Below are 26,440 nucleotides of genomic sequence, written 5' to 3'. Positions count from 1 at the left end.
CATTACCGTTAGGGTATTTAACATAAGATAATCTCACTTTATGTGCAATGCACCTAGCCAGAGTTATTGGTTCTAAAATGACTCCGAGGGTACGAAGGTCAGTTGGCATCATCCCAATTTGTTCATCTCAATCCTCTCTTTTCTTTGCTTTTCTAGCACTTGCTTGCTCATTTTCCTTCCTTTTTATTCAGATTATCGCTCTTTTCTTTCCTCTCATTTCTCACATCCCATAATTTCACCTTTTTTTTCCTTTTTTTTTCTTTTGTTTTAATAAAAAGAAAAATGATTCGATCGAACCCTAGGTAGGTTGCCTACGTATCATGACGCCGCATGAATCAGATCTTTGCGTAGTTCGGGAAGATCAGGAATAAAGTAAACAAACTAACGTTCCCATTTTTTTACCTTAATGAATACTCTGATGAGAAATTATTAAGGAAAGCCCATTAGAAGAGAGAAATATTTTTTGATTCTTGTTTCTTAGATAGGAAACCTAAAGGATGAACCAAAGAAAAATATTTTGATTTTCGTTTGATATCCTGAAAGAAAGATTTCGAACCAAGAAATGAAAAAAATAAAAACAAATGTTTTTGGATTTAATTTGATTACCTAAGGGAGAAACTCTGAAAATAAACCAAAGATAAAGTACATTTTTTTCTTCTATGTACAATATCCTAAAATTCTAGCAGAAATAAAAAGAATTTTTTTTCATTTTTTGTTAATTTCCCAAAGAAGAACCTCAAAAGAAAATCTTTTTTGGATTTTTGGAACTAAAATCTTAAAGAAAACTTTTAAAGAGGTACTAAAAGAAAATTCTCTTTTTTTTTTTGAATTTTTAGTCTTAATGTACTAAAAGGAAATATAACTGTCATTTTTTTTATTTTGAGTTCTAGAAATTAATTTCCTAAAGGAAAACCACGTTGAAAGAATTAATATTCTCAAAAAAACTTCTAATAGAAATATAAAACGCGAAATCTCTTCTTCTTTTTTGAATTTTTGAGTTACAGCACACTTTTTTAAATAAAAGGTAGAAAGTAGAATAACAAAGACTCGACATTATTGTACAAAACTAGAAAGTAAAAGACGACATAAAATGAAGAACAGACTCAAAACATAAAAAAAAAAAATAAAACAAATCTCCTTAAGCAACTCTTGAATGAGCGATCCTTACTGGATGGTCACAGAGTGTCTGTGATGCTCAAACTCCGGTAAGTAGATCCACACATGTATAAAAAAAAAACTCAAAACAACACTAGGTGAGACAATAACACTCCCTATTATACGCATGCAAGACATGATTGAGGCTATTTTTGCAAAATAGCTTATGTGACCAAAAGGTGGCTAGAAGTGCAAAATTTGACTAAGACCCCGCAAAGCCAAGAACCTAAGATTCACTAGGAAGACTGAACCCTATATGGGTTGCCTACGTATCACGCCCCGAAAGACGAGAATCAGGTATGCGTAGTTCGGGCAAATTGGATACGGGCGAGAAATAAAAATAACAACTAATTCAGAGAAAAAAAATATTTTTGTCTTTTGTTTTGAAAAATGATGAAACATGTAAACTCTTTTTGGATTTTCTTTTTTCTCTTTTTTTTTGGTTTTTTTTTTATTTTCGGAAAATGATGAAAAAGTGCAAAATCTTTTTTTGACTTTTCATGCTTTTTTTTTTCCTTAACAAAAATGTGACAGAAAATATAATCGGGCCCTACTTGCTTTATTTTTCACACTTCACCCTCTTTTTCTCTTTTTTTTTCTTTTTCATTTGCCCTCATCTATCATTGATCCGCCAAATGACCCTTTTACCCTTGAAAATTGTAACATGTAGCACATAGGATGCATCAGGATGGTCTTTTATTTTTGGGCACACCTGTCCTAGACGGACCTAGCCCCTGTGTTGAGTCCCCAAAGTCAGATGCACATGATGCAAACAAACGTTCCTACTAGGGATCCGGCATGAGGCTGAGTTATTATAAGTTCAAAACCTGGGTATGTTGTTCTAGACTTGTGTACCCGAGCGGATAACTCGAGCCGAGGGGGGCTACGTACCGGGAACCAAAAGCCATCCGGCTTTGTAACTTTTCTGAGCCTCTTCCTAATTTAAGGTATGACACTAACAGAAGAGGAGTCATGTCAGCGTGCACATTCCTGGAAATGAGAAGAAAAGGGTTTCGTAGCAGTTTATATACAATTCAAATAATATCAAAGTGGTAAAAACCCGACATTTAGCATATTAGGCTCACACACGTAAAAAATCAGATAATAAACAAAGCCAAATATAACGATTATTTTAAGCTTGAATTCTTGAACCCTGAACCAGAGATTCTGGGTTCTTGTCCCCAGCAAAGTCGTCAGAGCTATCACACCTCTTTTTTACTACCCTCGTAAGGGATATAAGGGAGTTTTTCTAATTTAAGTGACAATCGAAACGGGATTATTTATTTAAAATTCAGAGTCGCCACTTGGGATAATTTATGGTGTCCCATGTCACCGGTTTAAAATCCCGAATCGAAGAAAGATTGACTCTGTTTTACATTCCGCGAACACAGAAATTCTGGTAAGGAATTCTGTTAACCTGGGAGAAGGTGTTAGGCATTTTCGAGTTCCGTGGTTCTAGCACGGTCGCTCAACTGTTATTATTGGCCTATTTATCTGATTTTAAAACATCTTTGAAACCTATGTGCATTTTAAAACTCTTTTTTAAGAACCGCTTTTAATAATCCAATTATTATACAATTAATTATTTGATTACACGTTGCAAATTATATCACGGGAACCGTACCCACGATCCACAACATGTTTATTTTATTAACAAGATTAAATTGTGGTCGGGTCACATAAATGTACCCCCGAATTTTAGTGGTTAAGCGTCACAACTACGTCACGGGAACCGTACCCGTAGCTATGACAATTATATAATTAACGCTCCTAAAGAAAGCTACGAGAGTTCGGAGCATTTTCTAAACTGGCTTTGTATTTATGTGAGGGCCATATGTTATGAATTTTATTTGCGTATGGCGCATCTCAAATTATTTTAAAGAAGAAGGTTTGTATATATACTTTTGAAGGCAAACTAAAGATATTCCTATTTATTTAATTTAAAAAAAAAAACAAGTACCCCAACCACGTCACGAGAATCGTACCCGTAGTTGTAATAGTTTAATTATGTGCCTAAATCAAACTACGAGATTCATGACGTAATTCCTAAATTAACTCGAGATTTGATTACAAGATATGGTCTTTAACTGAGCTATGCAAGATCACGGAAACTCAGAACCGAGCCCAAAACTTTGATGCAACGCTCAGCTCTGTCGCACTTAAGCTACAGGAAAGAACATTTTTCATCCCTTAGAATCACTTGCAAATGAAATTTAGACTATTAGCAACAACGATACCTCATCAAAAGGAGGGTAACTCTAAATCATTTCAAAGTGTCATCCTAATTAATATTGGAAAAATTTATTAACCCTTTTATATCAACCAATAACCATATTACGTATTAATTCTTGAATTCTATATTAGACCCACAGAACCCGATTAAGAGAACAACACAACGGGATCCACATTTCGTTAAGACTCACAAAAGCATACTATAATTAAACCAAATAGAAACGACACTAAATTGAAAGACAAACAAGAAAACACAAATATCCAAGCATTTCCCAACTGGGTATACAAAGTATATACTGTTCAAAATACCGCATAACCTCACGTAACTGATCAATAGTCAAAATTGAGGCCTCAAATCATCATATAAATGACGAAATGAAACAGAGGAAAAGGAAAACGAGTAACGAAATTTTCAGAGTGATAAAGGAAAAATTATTATATATTTCAGTGTAATAGAGCATCCAATAACGATTACAGCATTTCGAATCGAAAGTTCATACCTGAAACGCGAATAAAAATCGAAATATAAACCAGAACAAAGACCAAATCGCCACCGGAACTTTGGCAGCTGAACATCGCTTGAAATCAGAAAGGGTTTGACCCTGTTTTTGGCTCGTCCCAGATCTGTTTTCACTACTGTTCACTTGATTTTTTTGGACTGAAATTCCCGATCTCTGTTTTGTATGTGTGTGTGTGTATTCAGAAACGAAGAAGAAGATGAAGAACGGAGGGTCATTTGGTTTTGGTTGTTGCGGCGTTGGTTTGAGAGTGCCTAAGGTCTATTTTTTATTTTGTCTTCTGAAGAAGATGATGATCGAAGGTCCATTTCTCTTTTTTCTGTGTCAAAACGGTGGACCCCTCCATAGTATAGGTCTAGGTTTAGGTTATTTCTTATATTTTGCTAATTAGTCCCTAGGTCTTTTGTGTATTAGGTCCCTAGGTTTTAAGAAAGGTGTTAAGGGTATTGGGCTCAGGAAATGGGCTTGGGAATTATGGGCTAGGTCCAAAAATTAGGCCTAAAAATAGGTTGCTCGAGCCCAAGATTTATTCTTTCCCCCCGAACGAGATTAAAAATGCGACCTTATTTATTAATTCATCCTACTTAAGTAAAATAACTATTAAAATAAGACTGACAGTTAAAACAAAACTATTTTTGGGTATTTTTCAAGATTAAAAATGACTACAAAATATTAATGAAACTATTTTTTTGTAATTTTTATTTTCTTGTAATAAAATAAATTAAAAGAGTAAAAATGAGTTGAAATAGCTATATTAGGCCTAAATTAAATATTTACGTGCTAAAATATGAAAAATCTTGGGGAGGGTCAAAAATCACATGTCTACAATATTATGTAGTCCTTTCATTAGAAGACAGATTTGAAGACAAAATTTTCTTCTCTTTTCTTGTAGTTTGCTGGATTATCTTTGTTAATCTTTGTTGTTTCTGCTCCTAGTTTATACTAGAAGAGTTTGTTGAATCCTGAAGGATACGCCTAATTTTATTTATCACGATATGGACGAAATATCTTTAAGGACAATGTCTTTGACACATCTCAAGCTAAATCTTATTATCCATAATCTAATACCTTCCAATATTTTTCCAACAAATATATAATTAATGACTAAAGGTTGGTAAGTTTAAACTTATTTGGAACATTTCTATAACATTCAGAAAAGATTATATAGTAGAAGTGAGGAAAAAGGTAAACTAAAGAGAAAAAGCAGATCGGACACCATAATTCCGTGTGAATACGTGTCTATTTGCTTAATAAGCCATTTATATTTAAGTATGAACTGCTTTTACATCGTTTATATATTATGGTTAAAGAGATATCTTACTCCCTCCGTTTCACAATAAGAGCTCGTTTGACTTACTCCCTCCGTTTCACATTAAGAGCCCGTTTGACTTAGCTGATTTAGAGTAGCTCATAAGCATTATATGTTAAAAAGTACTTTTAAGCGTTGAAACTGATTTAAAAAATAAGCAGTTATGTATTTGAATAAAAGAGCTGAAATTAATATTAAGCAGCTGAAAAACTGGCTATACGAAGAGTTTTGTTTTAAAAAGAAATATTTTAAAAATAGAATAGTAAATATTTTGGTCAACCTAAAGTGCTTATAAGCTAAAATTTAATAAGTTATGGGAGACCAACTTATGGCTTTTGGCTTATAAGCATTTAACTTATAAGTACTTTTAATTTTACCAAACGCGTAGATAAGGCAAAAAGCGCTTATAAGCCAGTTTGACCAGCTTACTTAGCCAAACACCCTCTAAGTGATCAATTTGCTTTAGGCACACCCATTAAGAAAATACTAAAATCTAGACAGAAATAATTAGTGCGAATAAACTACTCTTAATTAAATATTGCAACATAATGTAATGTGAAGAATAAAAGACTTTTTAGGGATACATACATAAGGGTAATTTTGAAAAAACAAATTGAATTTTGTCTTGATTATACAAATGGACACTTAGTTTGGACCAAAATAAAAAAGTAAATTGTTCACCTATTGTGAGACAGAAGGAGTAGTGTTTAAAGGATAAAACATTCGTCGGATTGTTGGAACTACAATCCACATTTATCCCATTCATCTATAAACTGCACAAACTTTTCGATCTAGTATGAATTTCCACAAACTACAAATCCACATGGTCGTGTTTTTAAATCTCGTTGCAATCTTTCCAACTCTTTTGCACATTTAAACAAAAGGCTCTCTCGTTTGCACCTACAGCACTGAAAGCAATCTGCTAATTGATTATTAGTACAAAAAAAAAATCAAGTAATAGCTGGCTGATAAAGGAAAATTAGAATGAAATGTGACTATCAGCAGAATAGACTCCATAAAGGAGATGTTGAGGAAATCCAATATCAATAACAGTAAGCTATTTTCTTACATAGGAAGTCTTTCATACTTAGAAAAAGAGGTGATCTGAGATTTTAGGTCATCGTCCAACTGGAAACGTGACCTTGAGAATGTATATCCATGGCTCCTCAGATAGCCATGAGATCACCATATTGGCGCATCAAAATGATGGAACCTGCAAAGAGTGCTGAAGCTCGAAGCAGTTTCTGCAAAAAGGTATGCAAAACCAAAAGTTAAATAGGACGTGAGACTAAAATGCTATCATTTTGTTTCGGACAAGCACAAAAATAATGTACTATTATCTGCTTAAATTTTTAAACAAGCATGACAAATATTCGTTGATATAACCATTGAACATCGGATATACCACCAAGAACCTGCAAAGCGACTTATTATGAACAATAAAACTGCTTTCATCCACCCATATTTTTGAGGGGCGTGGGGCAGAAGCTGTTTACGAATAGCTAACTGACACGCCTACATTTCATTTTCTCCAGGCAATTTTTCTTTTAAATGGTTATACCTTTATAGGGTAGGGGTAAGGTCTGCGTACACACTACCCTCCCTAGACCTCACTTATGGGATTAAACTGGATTTGTTGTTGTTGTTGTTGTTGTTGTTATTCTATTCATTGAAAAGCATCGGTTCGATATGCTTCTTATGTACCCCATAAAACATTGACTAGCAAAATCACAATGTATGTAACAGCTGCAAACAAAATCAGATTACAGAGTCAAGATAATGGTAAATTAATTATTAGTCATTATCGAATACACAGTATCAAACAAGAATGAGATGATATTTGACAAAGAAATTACACATTCAATATAGTGAGCACGGGTTGAATACATAGTATCAAACACAAATGAGATGATCTTTTAACAAAGAAAGCACATGTTTAATATGGTTAGCATGGGTGGTTTTAGTTTTGGGCTTACAAAAATTAAATCCACTCCAGCACCACATTTACAGGTCTCAGTCTTAAGGTCTTAAGTCCAACCAATAAATTTCTTTTGCACCGGCTGGGCACGGTAGATTTTGGAAACTCGGGCACACTGTCAGTTTAAACGTCAGACAACAAAATCCAGCATATAGGCTAGTTAAGGGCATCTTTATCAGATGTAATCTCACCAACTAAACCTTATTGGTTCTACATCTGCATCAACACAATCCCGAGTAGACCAACATACATTATCATCTTTTGATCAAGAGGGAAGATCAACTATGCTGAAACTATGAACAGGGCCCAAATAAAAAGGATGAACAGGGCCCAAATAAAAAAACGAACAGGGCACAAATCAAAATTAGTTGAGAAATGTTTTCCACGAGAACAATATCCTTTTTTTCTGACCCAAATTTAAAATAAACAAACAGGGTTCAAATCAAAATTAGTTGAGAAATGCTTTTCACAAAAAAAAAACTCTTTTTGTTCAGACCCAAATCCCAAAAGAAAATTTATGGTCTCATAAAAAGCCTGTAGACCAAAAAAGTGACAACAAACAAGCATACAAAATTTGTTCTTGAAGCACACAAAATATATTTTTGCTGGAAATTCTTCTCTTACTAAAGAATAGAGCTGAAAAAATCAAGGGATTTGCAATGTTATCCCCTCAACAACTGCTGATTAGGTACACATCGACATGGTCATACACAAAACAGAATCCAAAGAAAATATGCAGGATTCTGGTAAACAACTAGAGCTATTTTTGTTAAGCAATATAATCTGTATCCTTTCACCCCCTTCCCCTCCTCCAAAACAACAAGGTTGGTAACCGAACATGTCCACGAAAAGTTGCATTGTTGACCAAAGCTTTGCACACAAAAAAATTATGGTCATGTTGTTGATGTAAGTGATAGGCTTCCAAAAGTCCCCTCCCCCCCCCCCACCATATCCTTCCTCTGTTTCTTCGCTCATACTTGAAATATAAGTTCCAACATGTAATCCTCTTATATTACCTCAAAAACAGACCCCAGCGCAAAGTTCAGCGGCGATCTCTCTTGAGAATTAGTAACATCATTAGCTTTTTTTATTATAAATTTATGACTAAGCAATCCATAGGTTCAAAACTGGGAGGAGTATAGGCCCGCCCTCTATCCTGCTCCCACTTAAATACGAGAAATTGCAGGCAGTGGTGGAGCAACATAGCTCCAAGGGGTGTCAATTATGTTTTATGCATATACACTACGTATTGAATATGAATCCCCTTCACTTCTTCGTGTATTTATGTTTTTCAAATTTTTTAACTTCCCTTAGTGAAAATCCTAGTTCCGCTATTGATTGCAGGGTTCAAACTCGTAAAATACACCATCCTCACCGCTGAACCAAAGCCCTAGGGGTTTTACCTTTTCATTAACTTGTTAACCCAATTACTTTTATTAAAATTTAACAATCAATCAACTACATCTCAATTGAAAACTAGTTAAAGTCGGCTATATATATAAATCCTCTGTATCCATTCTGCTTCATTCAATCCACTTCATTTAAAGTATTAGATAAGTTGTATTTAAGCAAATTAGGGACAGATCAAAAAATTCTATCACCTATTACTTCTAAGAAAGAAGAGGAAAAGGAGTTACCATGTTGAGATTCCACTTTTCCTCATCATGGACCTGAGAATTCCAGAAAGCTTTGACTTTGTTCAACGATATCACTGAATCCGCCATTGAATTGAAGATGGTACAAGTGAGAGCCGCGATTTTGAGTGTACTCTTTTTAGGGTTTACTTTTTTTTTTTTTTAAGGATTTAGGGTTTAAAACTTTAAAGTCTGTATATTATGGAGGTTACCTAACAAGGGTATTCTAGTAAACTTACCCACTTTTGATGCTTTTTCTTTTAAATTTATTATAAATTTCTTTTTTGCTTTGCGATTTTTCTACGTGGTTTATTAGCTTTCTGTTTGACAGCGTGCATAAGAATAATGCTAAATAGAATATATTAGTAATACTGTTATTTGTTATGATTGCATTAGCTATGCTTACATATTTTTTATCCATTTTTGGTTTGATTTATATAGCATTGTACAATTTCTAAAAGAATTGTTTGTTTTCAAAAATACTCTCCCATTACTTTATCGTTTTTAAAAAAATACATGTTGAGAAATATTTTTATAAAAAAAGGTTTTAGAAATATTATTTCATTTGTCTACCTATATTGTAGTATAGAACTGAATATTTATTTATAAAACAGAAAATATGCTAAGTATTTATTTATATACTAGGGATATAATTTTATTTCCCACTTTCTTGAATTACTAGGCAAATGAAGTTCGATTTAAGAAAATGAAAGGAAAATGAGTTGATTACAAGTGCATTCCAATACATAATAGTAGAGTAAGGATTTATAAATTTATAATGAAGAAATTGACGAAGTATAGATATAAATAGCGGGAGCAATTTCAATATCAAACTTGCATTAATATAATAACATATTTTAATCAAGCTATTTTTTAAGGGCAATTTTATCTTTAACTAAATTAATGCATACATTAAAACTCATTGCATTGTTAATCCCATGATTTTCTATGCATTAATTATGCATAGGATAATAGCAAATAGGGTATATAACTAATGTTTGCATAGCTAATGCATAAGTTCAAAAAGTGTACAAATAAAATATTATTAATACATAAAACTAATGCATACATTATTTTATTTAATGCATCCTACCTAACGACCCCGAATGGAATTGTTGGGATAATGAATTGGAAAAACATAAAACTTATATGGCATATAGACATCAAGAAATTGTGAATTAAGCTATTTAAATTCAAATATTTCTTTTTGCTAAATTCCTTTAATCACAAGTATAATGATGCATTAATTTTTTATTTATATAGAAACTGCCTAGAGAAACTCGCAGCCGCAATCCTTTGGGTGAACACTGGTTAATCTGTTTATGTTACAATAGCTGGTAAACTACACAGAAAATGTAGGCTGCACTAGGCAAGCTCACTCAACTAACTCAGTCAACCCTTCCAGTGTAATGATGCGTTAAATTAATCTGATATTATCACAAGTATAATGATGTGTTAAATCAATTTAATTTTAGAAAGTTCTAAGCACTAAAGGACAATAAGTTCGGTTTTTTGGGTATTTTATGAAAGAATGTGAATCTCTAATTTAACATAGAGTAAGTTTGGATTCTCATTGTCATTGAGAGAGAAAAAATATTTGGTTGAAGTTCAAAAAAGGAAAACTTTGAGATTGCAGTTGGAAAATAGTTTGTGATTGTGTTTAGATATGAAATCCACTTGAAAAAAAATTAAAGCAGCGATTGACACAGGATAATTTTTAATATTAGTAGTAGGAAATCAAATTCATTTCATTTTATTTTGATATTAGCCAAAATCCGGTCTAGTGCCGGACTTTTACCTTCTTCGATGCCATTTACTAGAAAATACTTCTATATTATGTATAAATTTTTAATTAATATTTTTTTTTTTTAGAAAAGAATCAATTTAGTTAGCATATTTGCAATTGCAGTGGAGAAATAACACGGAATTGTCAGAGTTATTGCTACGGAATTGACAACTCATTTGAAATATACGAAAGAAATTGACGAATTCATTCTGTCAAAAGATTTCGGTCAATTTTATTGATAATCCCTTTGGTCTCCATCTTCTAAACAAATTGAACCGCGGCTGGAATTATTGGTCGGTGGTGATTGTCACGGTGTGTTAGAGCAACCCTTAATTCTACAATCTAAACCCTAATCATAATTGAGAGAGAAGAGCGTAGAAAAATACTGCGGAGTATATACTTTAATGTACACACTAAGTGTACTTATATAGAGAATATTAGGGTTAACTAATAACCCTATTGGGCCTTAAAGCACCCCTTATGGGTGGACCCAATTTTCCTACATCTCTCACTCACACATAATGGGAGTGTTCATCTAATATGAGAAACATATTCTCATCTCCTCAATCATTCATACAGGGAAGTAGATCGTGCGACCAGCATACTGTGAGAGCTAAGTGCTATATATCTGTTAGGAGTATATAGCCTTTCGTCGAGTGAAAACCTGCAAGTAAATCATAAAGTATGCAATACCCTAGATCATGTAAATCACATTTGATATAGTCTCAAAATCTCATATATCATTATTTCTTGTATTCACAATTATAACTCATAAGTTATAATTGGTGCACCAGTGAATACAAATAAATGAGATTCCATCAATGATCTTCCTCTTCTCACGATTCCCTTAACATTAGTATGACTGCTTTTCTAGTTATGCTCCGCTAGACCGAATCTGTGTCCATGGTCTTTTGGAAATACACTAAGATAGCTAACATCACACTAAGTCTCAAGTATCTGATCAGAGTCTCTAAGGGTACAAAATCTTGAGCCATCCTAAAGCTCTGGGTCTCACACAATAATAAGTTGAGAATGGACTTATGTTAACCCAATTGGTCGACATTAGCACACATGGTATGAACATGTGCTACAGCATTTTCTCCCTTTTTTCATGGAGCGTATGTCTTTATCTCATAAAGAATGCTATACAGATGATATTTAGACGCCATAAGTATCTAAATTTGAGTTCTTTGATCCACAATATCATTTTTAACTCACATCTAGCTCACAAAGTAGACTAGGTGAACATTTTTCACCCTAATGACCTTATGTCATTGTTTAAGCGACATTCTAATTTTAAGCGAATAGCTCTCAAATTATCCTTATGATAATTTTGCTTAAAATCATGTCTTATCTCCTCACATCACTAAGATAAGGAGGCGGTTTCCTGTGTGAGAAGGCCAACCTCATGTCTACTCGACATACTTAAAAAATGAACAAAGAATGTACATAACATTCAACAATAAAAATATGTATGTATGTAAATCAACTTTATTGATAATCAAAGAACATCAGTTTGAGAACACGGGAAAATAAATAACAAAATAAAGTATCTCAGAGTCTACGCAAGCCTTGAGACCTAGTGTGCCTCACAAATGCATCTCTAGACAAAGGCTTGGTCAATGGATCTGCTAATATATCTTTTGTAGACACATACTTCACATTCACTACCTTGCGTTTAACCATGTCCCTCGCATAGTTATACTTGATATCTATATGTTTGGTTTTACAATGAAACTTTGGGTCCTTGGTGGAGGATATTGCAGCCTCACTGTCACAGTAGACTAATACTGCTTCAGTATTTTCAGCAATATCCAACAAGTGCTCCAAGCACTTTTTCAACCAAATATCTTCTTGTGCTGCTGATGCGAGAGCCATGTATTCGGCTTCCATCGTAGATAGTGATACACATGATTTTTTCTTACTACTCCATGATATGGCCCTATCACTGAGTAAGAATACATATCCTGAGGTAGACTTTCTCTCGTCTAGATCTCCTCCATGGTCAGCATCACTGTATCCAACTAATCGCAGATCCTTGCCGCCTTGATAACAAAGGGCATAATCAGCAGTTCCCTTCAGATATCTCATAATCCTCTTTACTGTTTGCCAATGTGCTAAACCTGTGTCGGTCTGATATCTACTTACCAAGCCAACTGCTTGGCAGATATCAGGTCTAGTGCACACCATAGCATACATTAGACTTCCGACTGCGCTCCTATAAGGAACTCGGATCATTCTTTCTGTCTCTTTAAGAGTCTTAGGACACATCTGACTTCCCGAGGTATGGCCTTTACTGATAGGAGTTTCAACTAGGCTACTATTTTGCATATTAAATCGTTCAAGAACTTTTCTAATGTAATTCTCTTGTGAGAGATACAATAGTTTCTTTGGACGATCTCTTGAAATCTAAACTTCAAGAATATATGCAGCTTCACCCATATCTTTCATCTCAAATTGGGATGATAACCATGACTTTATCTTGGTTATAAACTCCTTATCATTTCCAGCTATAAGTATGTCATCTACATACAATGTTAAAATCACAAACTTGTTTCTTGATCTCTTGGTATAAACACAATGGTCTTCATCCATCATGGTAAAACCATTGGATACAAGAATATTTTGAAAGCGTATATACCACTGCCTTGAAGATTGTTTGAGGCCATAAATAGACTTCAAAAGTCTACAAACCTTTTGTTCGTGGCCCTTTTCAATGAAACACCCAGGTTGTTTCATATAGATTTCTTCATCTAGTTCTCCATTGAGAAAGGCAGTCTTTACATCCATCTGATGTAATTCAAGATCCAGGCTTGCAACAATAGCTAGAACCAGGCGAACAGAGGTAAATCGTATAGCAGGCGAGAAAGTCTCTTCGTAGTCTATTCCTTTCTACTGTGTATACCCTTTCGCCACCAGTCGAGCCTTAAATCTCTCAACTGTGTCATCAGCCTTGAGCTTAATTTTGAGAACCCATTTGCTCCCAATTGCTTTGCGTCCTTCAGGGAGGTCAACTAGTTCCCAAACTTTGTTGACTCTCATAGACTCCAATTCATCTTCCATTGCTTTTGTCCATTTATCCTTAGAAGGGCATGAGAGAGACTCTTTTACATTTTTAGGCTCATTTTCTTCTTGTAGGAGCATCATAAATAGTTCTCCGCCTTCAATATCAAATCGTCGACGGGGAATCTTTTTACAAGAACCACGTTTTACTTGTGATTCATCATTGTTCCCATTTGGATCAATGTTGCTCTCACTCGGATCAAGATCATTCATCCTGCTCCCACTTGGAACAAGATCTGTGACCATCTCGCTCCCACTTGGAACAAGATCCATTTGGTCACTTCCACTAAAAGTAGAGGGATTACTCTCATTCGCATCTGATGGTGAAGGAGGTCTTTGATGAGAAACTAATTCACCATTTTCTAAAATTCTCCTACTCGAATTAAGTGATCCTTGTACTTCTTGATCCATTATCTCAAATAAGGTTAGGTCTTGACCTACCTCTCCCTTCTTAGGGAACTCATCCTCTAAGAATGTGACATCTCGTGATTCAAACTCGGTTACACTCCCACTGTCTTGTTGACCTATAAACACATAAACCTTTGAGGTTTCAGAGTATCTTATAAAGATACTTTTCTTTCCCCTCGGGCCCAATTTGCCATATTTGTGAGAGGAATCATGTGTATAGGCAGCACAACCCCAAGGTCTTAATACACTTAGGTCGGGTTGTCTTCCAGTCCATAACTCATATGGAGTGGTGGTAACTGATTTTGTTGGCACTCGGTTAAGTACAAAGGTAGAAGTTAGCAACGCATCACCCCAGTAACTAATTGGGAGGTTGGCTTGTGCCATCATTGACCTAACCATTTTTAGGAGTGTTCTGTTTCTTCTCTCCGCAATACCATTTTGTTGTGGAGTATTTGGGATAATCAACTGATGAACTATTCCCTTTTCATCACATAAATTATTAAACTGAGTTGATAAATATTCACGACCACGATCAGTTCGAAGAGCTTTTATCTTCTTGTCTAATTGATTTTTCACTAAGCTCATATAGCTTTTGAAGCAACTTATTGCTTCTGATTTGTGGGAAATCAAATAAACATAACTGAAACGGGTAAAGTCATCAATAAATGTGATGAAATAATTTGCTCCATGCCTAGCCCTAACATTCATAGGTCCACAGATGTCCGAATGGACTAATTGCAAAGGATATTCGGCTCTAGTCGCCTGACCAAAAGGTTTTCTTGCAGATTTTTCAGCTAGACAATTTTTACAAGTGGACAATTCCTCATGTTTAATGCTAGAAAGCAAACCTAGTTTTGCTAACCTTTGCATTCTTTCTTGGCCAATATGACCAAGTCTAGCATGCCATATGTTTACATCACTATCATATTTATGTGAAGAAACAAACATAGAAAAACTAGCATTATTATTAAATGAATCATAATCCAAATCCATAATAATTAAACCTCCGGTCACATGACCAAAACCAAATAAAGTTGAACCAAAAGTCAACTTGGCAGAATTGCCATGACAAAACAAGTCAAATCCTAACTTAAGCAAAACTGAAACTGAAATAACATTCCGGCGAATTGTTGGTGCAAAGAGAACATCGTGTAGTATTAGGTCTCGACCACCACGCAGGACTAACTTGCATGTACTGATCCCTTCAACAACAACTTTATTGTTGTTGCCTACATATATCCACTTTGCTCCACGTGGAACTCGCCGAAATTCAACAAAGGCACTGCGTTCCCAGGCTATGTGGTTCGTTGCTCCTGAGTCTACAATCCACAAAGGATTAGATTCAGCTAGAAAAACAGAACTAGAAACACAAAGTTCACTAATTCGAGCATCGTGAAATACCTTTCTAGGAGGCTCAGAGCAATCTCTAGCATAATGACCCTTCTTGTCACAATTATAGCATTTCACTTTAGCAACTTTCATAGGTTTGGGACGTCTGTTCTTGCCTTTTTCAGTCTTTGCTCTTTTAGCAGGCTGAACTTGAGGTGGCCCTCTCTTTTTTCCCCAGTTTTTTTTCTTTGAATCACTCTTGATTTTGGAGATTGTTGCCATGTGCAACTCAGCTATTGACTTTGCAGCCTCAAATCGTTCCTCCTCTAACTTAAGGTGTCTCCGGACATCTTCCAGAGTTGTGATTATCTCATTATGGGTCAAATGCATTTTCATATGATCCCAAGAACTAGGTAAAGAACGTATGACAGCTTGAATTTGTTGTTCATTAGTCAACACATGACCAACATCTTTCAACTCCCCGATCATATTTGTCATTTGCCTCAAATGTGTTTTCATTGAATGTTCTGGGCGTTTCTTATATGAGTCAAATTTGATCGTTAAGGATCTCAGCCTTGCAGTGGAACAGGTACCAAACCTTTTCCTCAAAGCATTCCAAAGATCCATAGCTCTTTGGTGATCCTTAAACTCTCTTAGAATGTCATCATCTAAGGTGCTCAACAACGTAATGCGAGCAATGGAGTTCTTTTTCTTCCAACTGTCATAGGCTTCACGCTCACGCCTATGCTGAGCAGTGTTACCTTCCTCAGGCTCATTCATGACATTGTTGATGGCCTCCAGAGCCTCTTGCTCCTCTAGCACATACTGGACTTTCAAGCTCCAGGTTTCATAATTGTCACCATTGAGTTTCAACCCTTTGTTGAGCTCAGCAACAATGTTTTTCGAAGCAGTAGTCATTCTTTAACAAAATAAAAATTAAAATGAGGATCATGTAAAAAAATAACGCAAGGCACGATGTTCTACATACATACATATTATGACACTAAGCATTAATTGATTAGGTTAATAAACACATATATTAATTATGGAGTCGAAAATTCACTATGTTCCCAATCATCGTCCAAGAATTAAAATATGCTGAAAATTAACCTATTCAATTATCTAGCTAAGTGTCTTAATCATGTTTAAGACAACATAATTATCTATCATGATTTTACAATTCCACGTGGATTATAAGTTAAAAAATAACTTATATTAGCATGTAAATAAAATTAGTGTCAAACTAATTAACATTCATTACATGCTATACAAATTCACATAAAATTTTACTTTAATGTTAAACTAATTAACATATTATACATGTTGAACAAATTAACAAGTATTGTTAATATTAAACTAATTAATATTGATTTCATGCTAAATTAATTAACATAAAGCATGTGTTAAACTAATTAACCAAAGTAATGTTAAAACAATTAACATTTCAAGCATGTTAAATAAATTAACATTTTAAAGCATGTTAAACAAATTAACAAATAATTATAATGTTAAATAAATTAACATTTTAAAGCATGTTAAACAAATTAACATTACAAGCAATTGGGATAATAAAACAATTATAGTTTCATTAAAAGAATACAAATACTAAATTTATATTCTAAAAATTAAGTCCATATGACTAATTTTATAATCTGAAATTTATTAATAAAAAATAAAATTCTCTTGGTAGTATTTAATTAGGCCATTAGCCCATAGTAAAAACTAAAGAGATTATATATAATGGGCATTTAGCCCAAGGTTATAAATCTGCCTCTTTTTAAAAGAAGTACATCAACTCCAAGCCCAATTAAAGGTTAATTCTTCCCTTTTAATCAACTCTAAGTAGGCCTTTAGCCCATCAAGAAAAATAAGAAGCTATTAAATTGAAGCCACCAGAAAAAAAAATATTTTTAGGCTTATTTTAACAGATTAATCAGATTTTAAGGAGAGAAAAACCCTAAGTTTCTTCTCCACTTTTTCTCCAACTCTTTTAGTCGCCACTCTTCATTGAAGCACCAAGCTTCAACCCCCCCGCCCTTTTTTTTTGTTTATTCTCAGAGAAGGGGGAAGCCAAAGCCTCTCTAGCCTTCTTCTTCTTTTTAGTGGATGAAAAACAAAAAAAAAAATGTGGATATCCACCACCAGCGACGGCGGCGGTAATCCGACGGCGGCAGTATTCCGGCTACTACAAGGCGGTGGCAGATCGAGACAACAAAAAAAACTGATCTCTTTGCTTTTTTCTCTTTTTTTTTTGTAAAAAAAATTTCGAATAAAATTCCAGATTGTTTCAAGTCAGTGTTGAATACTGATATACTATTTCAATTACATACAGTAATTGATAAAACTTAATGAACACTGATTTTATTTTATTTTATTAATAAGATTCTTAAAAACGAATTCAGATCAAATTAATAAAAAATCATTAAAAAGTTAAATTGATTAACTTGTTCCAGTTGCACAGAAAATTTGATATGAATAAACACTTAATTCTAGATACCACTATATACAGCTAACATTATTATTATTTTCAATTGCGTGGCAGACATAGTTCTATATTTACATAGAGTAATAGAACTATTCTAATATATATTTCGGACCAGAAAACTAGCCTACTGCTCTGATACCAATGAAGGAACACGTTAATCTAAACACATTAGATAGCGTGTAAATCGTAAAACGAGAACTTATTTGTTCTTCGTGAAGCGGAAGCGAAAACGAATTGAACCGCGACTGAAATCATTGGTCGGTGGTGGTTGTCACGGTGTGTTGGAGCAACCCCTAATTCCACAGTCTAAACCAGAGAAAAGCGTAGAAAAATACTGCAGAGTATATACTTTAATGTACACACTAAGTGTACTTATATAGAGAATATTAGGATTAACTAATAACTCTATTGGGCCTTAAAGCACCCCTTATGGGTGGACCCAATTTTCCTACACTATTAATTAGAGCAGTATTTCTTGAATGGGATTTAAGTCGGGGAATTTTCATAATTACATATGAAATCATAAAATATTTCATAATCTACAACTGTTAAATAAATAACATATTCTACAACATAATCATAAATAAAGAAGATATTTTTCAAGTGTGGTACCTTCCCGGTAAATAAGGAAATTGACTATGAAGCATATTTAATTATCCCTAAAAATCCTCCATTTCGTTAAATGGTGATTATGAACCAATCATCATTCCTTGGCAACGATAGGTACTCTATTTTGATATGTTTTCATTCTTTCAGATTCCTTCTTTATCTTGGGATATTTTTTCCCAACAAAATTAGATCTATGATTCTATTCTATTGGGAGTAAAAAGAAAAAAGGCAACATAATGTATCATACTTTTTTGTAGGGTAAAAGAAAAAAAATAGCATTTGGGTCATAAAGAATATTAATAAGCTGCTACAGACCAAAAACTTAATCGACTTATTCCATTTTTGTATGTACTCTAATAAATAATAGTTAATATACCAATTGATCTACTTGAGCAGCACATGTATATAGTATACTGTATATATTTAAAATATATTACTTACATAGACTTACTAGGAAAGTTTAAAAATTAAGTATATGTATATAGTATACTGCATATATGTTAAAAATATATGAAATATATATTCATCGATACTAAATATGTAATAATTAATATATCATTGATTAATAAGATATTAGCATACTGGTATAATATTTGTGTATTTGAGTATATTGATATATTATATTTATTTGAAATATGCAATATAGGTTTTTACATATAGTAATGGTATATCAAATATACTATAATCATATACACAACTAGAAGAGAGAGAACAGGAAAAATTTTGAAAAAGAAAAAGGAGCACATATGTAGTTGGGTAAGAGAATCTCAAGAGAGATATACAAGGATACATTTTAGGTAAGAGAATCTCAAGAGAGATATATTATAAATATAAATAGTTGTATGTTTTAAAATAAGTTGTATGATATGTAATTTTTTAAAATTAATTGTGACTTATTTAAATAGGTATTTAATAGGTTGTATTTTGGGTAAATTTCTCATTTAGGTCCTACTGCAATACTGCTGGTTCAAGCAAAAGGGTCCATTGCTATTTGTTATGACCATTTCTAGCTTTCATCAGTGCGCAGAGAGTTATAAAAACTCATTGAATTATACTCCCTCGTCTCATATTATCAGTCGTTGTTACGAAAAATAGTTATCTCGAATTATTTGTCACTTTAGAAGTTCAAGACAAAATTGATTACCTTTTTTTCCTTTTTACTTTTAGTAGTAATAATTATCCTTGAAGATTACAAACACCTCAATTATAAATAACTTTGTTCAAATAACAATGAAAAAAAATTAAATATTAAGACAAATAAGGGTAAAGTAGTCAAAATTTCATCCTAATTAATTTTTCTTAAGGGACACGTACAAGAGAATCATTGGAGTAGTTGTTTCATGTCTCTCACCAAACAGGCAATCTTGTAGTTGCACAAATCTGCTATGTATGACAACATTTTATCTACTTTGTTTTTAGTACCACTGCCCCAGGCTTTCGCAAACGCGATTCACCTAGAGTGAACGCGAAGAACAAACGACCTCCAGCCCAACTCCTTCATCACGAAGGCGAGACTCCCCTCGCGAACGTGATGAACACCAAACACCAGCAGAAATCAGCCATCACAAACATGCTCCGGGTGGTCCAAGACTCACTTGAGCCATCCAGGACCCCCTCCAATCATGCCAACAAGTCCGTCAATACTATCGGACATATCCAAGGCCTCCAACTACAGATGGGATCATTACATCTAAGAATCAAAGATCAAACCACAAGTTGAACTTTTCTTAAGTTCAAGAACTTCTAGTCCTTCAACCAAACGTCTGATTCATGTTGTCATTGAATTTATTATCCTCTTCTCTATCACGTTGTATTAACGAAAATTTATATCTTTCGGATCGAATCGGTTGCTTGTGGCCCATCATATATAAAATTAATTGCTTTGACCTTGAAAATTATTTTTTGGGTTAAACAAATTTGTAAATGCGCATTTACACCTTCCACGCAATAGAAGCATCTGCATTATGGGTGTTTTTGTGCAATTTCAACTTATTACAGTTTAGTTGCAAAGTAATTAATGCCTGCCACTTATTTCATAGATTAGGGCTAGTTTATGTACCCAGCATCTGGTAGCTAGAGCACTGAGATGTATTACCATTGCAAATAACGTAAGCATGTTTTATCCTCATCTATAGTCTTTAACTTTGTGTTATTCTTTACCTTAAAGTAGTTGTTACAGGATGGAAGATTTTCAGCACCATCGTCCATCATCTATAGCAAGCTTCATTGATTTTCCCTCTACAAAATAAAGCTTTGAATTCTAACCTTCAAGACCACTCTTACATTCTTCAAGTACTAAGTTTACTACTGATAAGTTTGACGATGTCCGTCAAACATAACAGGTCGTCTCAGTCCTGAAGCTAAACACTTCGTGCAAAATAAGTCTACGAATAACATAACCAAATGGCATTTGCACCCAATCTTGTAGCTTCTTTCAATTAGTGCACACCTTCAACTTTAACATCATGAGATAAGCAGAACCAAGGCAAATAACACAGCCTCATAGATTCATGAAATTAAGGATTCGATCATTCAAATGCAAATTTTAAACAAAAGCTAAATATCCTTATGAAAACAAGGTACCTTTGACATCATTGATAATGTCGTGATTTATTCAATTGTTCCACTAGTTGAGCATGGAGAATGTTTAGAAACCAGATAATACACATTAGAAACAATCTGGATCACCAAGTACGGTAAAAGAGCTCCTTTGCTGACCTCTCCTGGCTATCCTGCAAGTAAAACCAAGACTTGAACTTCAATGTTCTTATAGTGTTGTCAATCACAATTTAATACAAAAACAATGCCTCAGTAGCAACATCTTTGGGTTTGCCATAAATCCTCCTTTTTTTTTTGGATGAAGTGGGTTTGCCATAAATCTTCACTGCCGTTACGCCCCATACGGACTCGTTTCTTTCCAATATTCAATAATTTGAGGTCTCTAATACTAAGGTTCTCTACATTCGCTATTGACATACACAGCCAAAAAATTTAGGGAACATGGAAAAATATGCCACTGAACTACACGTAATGGTCTAGATATGCTATCCATCAATAGTTGCAGTTAATTACTATAAAAATTGATTAATTTCTAATTAATTTGATTAGTATCCACAATAGCCACATGGCTTAATACTAATCTGATCAGTACCATCAATGGCTTCCCCTTTCCACCACCCGCCTTCTCCTCCGCCTCCCTTCTTCTCCACCTTGAAACAAAAGTGCTAAGGCCTAGGAATCTGCAGCAGTTAGCGAAAAGAAATAGAACCCAGATCAAATAAGGACTAACTAATCCAAAAGCAACGTCCTCAACAACTAAAGATTATTCCTTTTACTGTCCCTTGTGATTTCTATTTTAATCCAAAAAGAGTCTTTAGTTTTCCCTCAGAGGTTAGAATCCCCCATTCAAGCATTTATTTGAGTATATTGAAGCAATTAATATATTTCAAACTCACTCTACTCAGGAAATCGAGCTTAATGACACACCTCTTCCTTCAACAAAGGAAACCTAAAAAGGTCCATTCTTGGGATATCCAAAAACGTCCTTGGTCAAGAAGGAAATGGGTTGAGTCTGACTCGGTGATAACTTAGAGGTGAAGAAATATCCAGGTTGTTTTTCATGTGACTTGGGTTCTAGCCGGAGAAGGAACCAGCAAGAGGAGTGGAAATGCTTCAGGTATTTGATGGCTAATAGTGGTGGCGGGAGCAGACAAAGAATGAGAGGTGATGGCAGTAGTGCTGGTGGCAGAGGAGGTGGTGCAATGGTAGTTTAATGGACTCAAATTCTTCTAAGAGAGCAAATGGGTTCATTGATCTTAACATGCCAGCACTAATGGAAGATGAATATTTTAGCCAATCAGATGTTTCTGTAGTTTCAGATTTAAATTTTGTAGCACCAACTCATCAAGAAAGGCCATGCCTTTGAAGAACTAAAACATGGAGAGATAAAATGGGGGTTGTTCAATATTTACTCTAAAAACCTCTAAGAGGTTCCCAGTGAAAATTGTCAGGTATGATGGGAGTTCTTGAATTTGCAACTGCTGATGCATATCCAGCAGCATTATGTTGGTGGTGAAATGGTGAAGCAGCACTGTTGACAAACCCCCGCTGAGTGCCTCCAACCTCCTTCCTTTCTTTAATTTTAAGCTACATATTGGACACGTGGACTAATTAGAGATTAATCATTTTTTAGTTATCAACCGTCAGTAAGGGCATATATGTGGCATTTTTTTTAACAGTGAAGGCATGATTGACCCCAATTACTGAAGGATGGCATATATAGACCATTTCTCATGGTTCAGGGGCATATTTGACCCTTTTCTCAAAAAATTAAAGAACTAACAAAAACTGGACCTAAGAGTACTAACATGACTAAACCTTAATGGTACATTTTTCGCTAGATGTGCATGAATTCCCACAAATTATAGATCTTTTGAGGAAAGCTTATTTCCATGATTTTAGGTCTCCCTAAGCCCTTTTAATAATTCCTATTATCATGGTTCTATACCTGTAAACTAGTAGATAAGTTCCTAATGTTTTAGGTAAAATCTAGTAGGAGTAATCATTAACAAAATAAACTAAAGGAGTACTTTGTCTGTCGTACAACAGTTAGCACTTAGTACTATCCTCATACCAATTTAATGGGCAGAAGGAAGCTAAGTACAAGCATTTCCAGGCATGAACGGGTAACAGTCAGACTGCGCGCTCTTCTTTGCCCATATTCGAGTCCATGGCAGGTCACAATATAAATTGACAAAGATGTTCATATATTTTCACAATACCAGTGGTTTAGAATCTTCAATGTGGGAATGATCAAACTTGAAAGTATCTCGCTAGTGCATCAGAGTAAAAACTAATCAAGCTCTAGAGGAATAGACACATCTGTACTACAGAAAACGATACAAGCAGTTTTTGTTACAGGATACCAAAATAAAGAGGTTGCTTTCAACTGTTAGAATACAGTAAACTGCAGCATGATCCTCCAGTCTCTATAGTGGGAACTTGTATCTAAAAGAAACAAAAACCAAAATAGAACAGAATGAACTCAAAAAATTTAGGTATAATTTAGTGAACGGTAACTGCAAAAAGTTTCACAAACGCCCGCAGTGTCCAGTTGACCTTCTTCTTGTGGGAATTCATGATTCAAGATTTGTTGCGAGGGATTTATGATACCACAAATAGAGACTAAAGCAAGTGGTAGAGTCAAAGCTGGTATCAGAGAGCGTACATTGACTTATTATAATCCTACAACCACTCCTACAGCATGCCTTGTATGATGCTCAAGGCTCTCGGTTTAGTAGCAGCTGAGCTCAAACAATGGATATAGCAAGCCCTTGCTGGTCTAATTAGGGGAATTACCATAAGCTAACAGATCAAAAAGAAAAAAAGACTGACTTTATCAATGAAAAAAGAAAAGAGAACTAGGGATTCATTTGATATTCTCATTGGTTTATATTATGAAGAGACGGGTTCGACTAATACCCAAGCAGATGCATCACATGTCTAATAAGTAAACCTCTTATAATCCAAACCAAACAAGCATTACCACAAAGAAGTAACATACAAATTTTCAAATAAAAAAAATAGTGGCTGACATGTACGACCCCTTAAACTTGCCTGAATTTTTCATTTAGACACTTGACCTAGGGGTTGTACTTATTGAACAGCTGAACTTGAGCCAAATTGTACCTATTAGACACCTCACTGGACAATCTTCCAAAAAATGAAGTGCGTGACTTTCAAACACTATGACATGGTAAAACAAGCGAATAAGTAGGCGACACAGTGTAAAATTAGGTGCCATCTATATTTGAGAGTCTTTGCCTATGTACTTTCAAGGTTTTGCACCTCTCAAGCACAAAGAAGAAAGAAAAACAAAAATAAATCACTAACGTTTTTCACAAAACTAGCGAGAAAAGAATGTAAGATGAAAAAAAAATGTTAAAGAAAATTGTCTCACGCGGTCACATTTGGTGTTTCACACACATTGTGCCATGTCAGCAATGTGTGCGTAATAGGTATAATATGGCTCGAGTTTAGGTGTTCAATAGATACAATTCTTAATTCAGTGTCTAAATGAAAACTCAAGGCAAGTTTAAGGGGCCGCATATGTATTCAGCCAAAAACAATTTTAAACTTTCTCAATCACAATAATTCTATAACATAAGCCTCAATTTTTCTCCTCCTTAAGCCATTACAGAAAAAAAATGAAGAATCTCCAGCAAAAGCTACAATCATATCTTAAATTTACTACTCACCAAAAAGTCATTTGGAAGTAGAGGCGCCGTCCTGAAGGAGGTCATCATAAGGATCGCGGCGGCCGGGGACTTGGCTGATCTGTGGGTCCCAGAAGTTCTGAGCATTGTGCCGATCAAATGTCCAGAAACCATAAGGACGCAGCGGATAACTCCACATCTCTCTAGTCTTGCTGCACCTCTCCTTTGTTGCGTAAACGTGTTCCCGAAACTTGCGATCTCTCTCCTTCGGATCCTCCATTAATCTCAATATCAAGTTCTCCGCAAATTCCATTATGAATCCCATTTTTATCCTGAGAATTATGCCAGCAAAAACAAAATTTGCGTCTAATTAATTCCAAAGAGGAAAAAGAAAACCCTAGGTAATTCAACTTAGAAATCTGAGATTCGTAACTCCATTTTAGGGGATCGAATTTTAGTACAAGTGAAACATGTGGAAGATACGAACTTACCTTTGCTGGTCGTTGATTGAGAGGATTTGCGAATGTGATTTGGAAATGAATGCTGCTGCCTGCTGCAGTCAATCGGAGCAAAGGACTAAAACTGTATCGGGTCAATGGGCTAACAAGGCTCGGCAACCATTTTGTTTCGGGTTTTTTCCACTTTTAACGCCGCAGAAATTATTTATTCGATAGTCCAAAAAATGTATAAAAATTATAATTTTTTTGTATATTATATACTATATATATATATATATATATATATATATATATATATATATACACACACACTCAGCTGCTCTTTTGAAAGCGGTTATACAATATCATTTTTCCTTTTTTTCCTGGTCACAAAATATGGGTGATTGACACAAAAGTGATTTTTGGGGGTTGATCATGAAATTTTATCACTGGAACTAATAATATTACTGAAATGACCCTAATATATATAGATGCGCATTTAATAAAATAATTAGGACTTACTACTCTAATTAGGTTGCACGGCAAAGATGGTGACAAGAGCAACCAAAATGGGTAAACTACGTCATGCATGACAAATTGGTAGGATTTCATATTCTATTCAACTTAAGTAGCTATTATGTTGCATAACACACAAACTATACAAGGTTGTCATAATTTTAAAATTACAAACAAAAGAGGGAAAAAGCATTCCAGAAGGATAGCAAGCAGTGCCTTCGGGGACATCCGATAAAAACGATAGCAAGCAAGTTATAACAAAACATTAGGATTTCATGCTTTATCCTACCTAGCTATCTTGTTGGATAACTATAAACTATACCGGATTATCATGTTTCACCTATGATACCTCATTTAAAGTTACTAGGTGGTGATGGCCCTCGCTTAGCACGGCCCCAATATTGCACGAGTTGAAACAATTGGTGCATGGCAACGATTGCCAGATATAAACAACATAACAAACTAATAGTCGGATATCATTCACATGCATTTGGAAGCAAGATCTCCACTCATGGATGTTATGTAGTTCCTTGAGACATTATCATCTTTATATATATGTAGTAGTACTATTACACATTGACAAAAGGTGACATATTTCCTGCTGCAATTAGTCTTCCTTTTTGCCGTCTTTGCCAGAAAACCTACAGAATTATGATGCAATGTCAAACGTAAGTGCCCATATCTTTAACAGATAAGAGCTCGTTTAGATTAGTTGATTTGAAGTAGCTGATAAGCATTAGGTGCTGAAAAGTAGTTTTTAGTGCTG

The 26,440-nt window shown here is 34.5% G+C and overlaps 1 protein-coding gene and 2 long non-coding RNA genes across 3 annotated transcripts; all 3 read right to left on the bottom strand.

Moving 5' to 3' along the window:
- Positions 1–959: 959 nt before the first annotated feature.
- Positions 960–4,461, bottom strand: LOC142174743 (uncharacterized). The gene is made up of 2 exons (XR_012703790.1): positions 3,888–4,461; positions 960–2,145 (listed from the first exon to the last, which is right to left on the bottom strand). It is a non-coding gene; the product is annotated as an uncharacterized LOC142174743 (long non-coding RNA).
- A 7,705-nt stretch (positions 4,462–12,166) lies between these two features.
- LOC142174607 (secreted RxLR effector protein 161-like) lies at positions 12,167–12,883 on the bottom strand. The gene has a single exon (XM_075240433.1). It carries the CDS (start codon positions 12,881–12,883, stop codon positions 12,167–12,169), a length of 717 nt encoding a protein of 238 aa, XP_075096534.1.
- An 8,094-nt stretch (positions 12,884–20,977) lies between these two features.
- On the bottom strand, positions 20,978–25,349 carry LOC107771284 (uncharacterized). The gene is made up of 3 exons (XR_001644788.2): positions 25,213–25,349; positions 24,764–25,053; positions 20,978–21,238 (listed from the first exon to the last, which is right to left on the bottom strand). It is a non-coding gene; the product is annotated as an uncharacterized LOC107771284 (long non-coding RNA).
- Positions 25,350–26,440: the final 1,091 nt, after the last annotated feature.

The sequence above is a fragment of the Nicotiana tabacum genome, chromosome 20 (genome assembly GCF_000715075.1).
Source record: "Nicotiana tabacum cultivar K326 chromosome 20, ASM71507v2, whole genome shotgun sequence".
NCBI classification, from domain to species: domain Eukaryota; kingdom Viridiplantae; phylum Streptophyta; class Magnoliopsida; order Solanales; family Solanaceae; genus Nicotiana; species Nicotiana tabacum.
The sequence above is the reverse complement of the archived record's forward strand: the minus strand, read 5'-3'. Positions and strand labels throughout refer to the sequence as shown.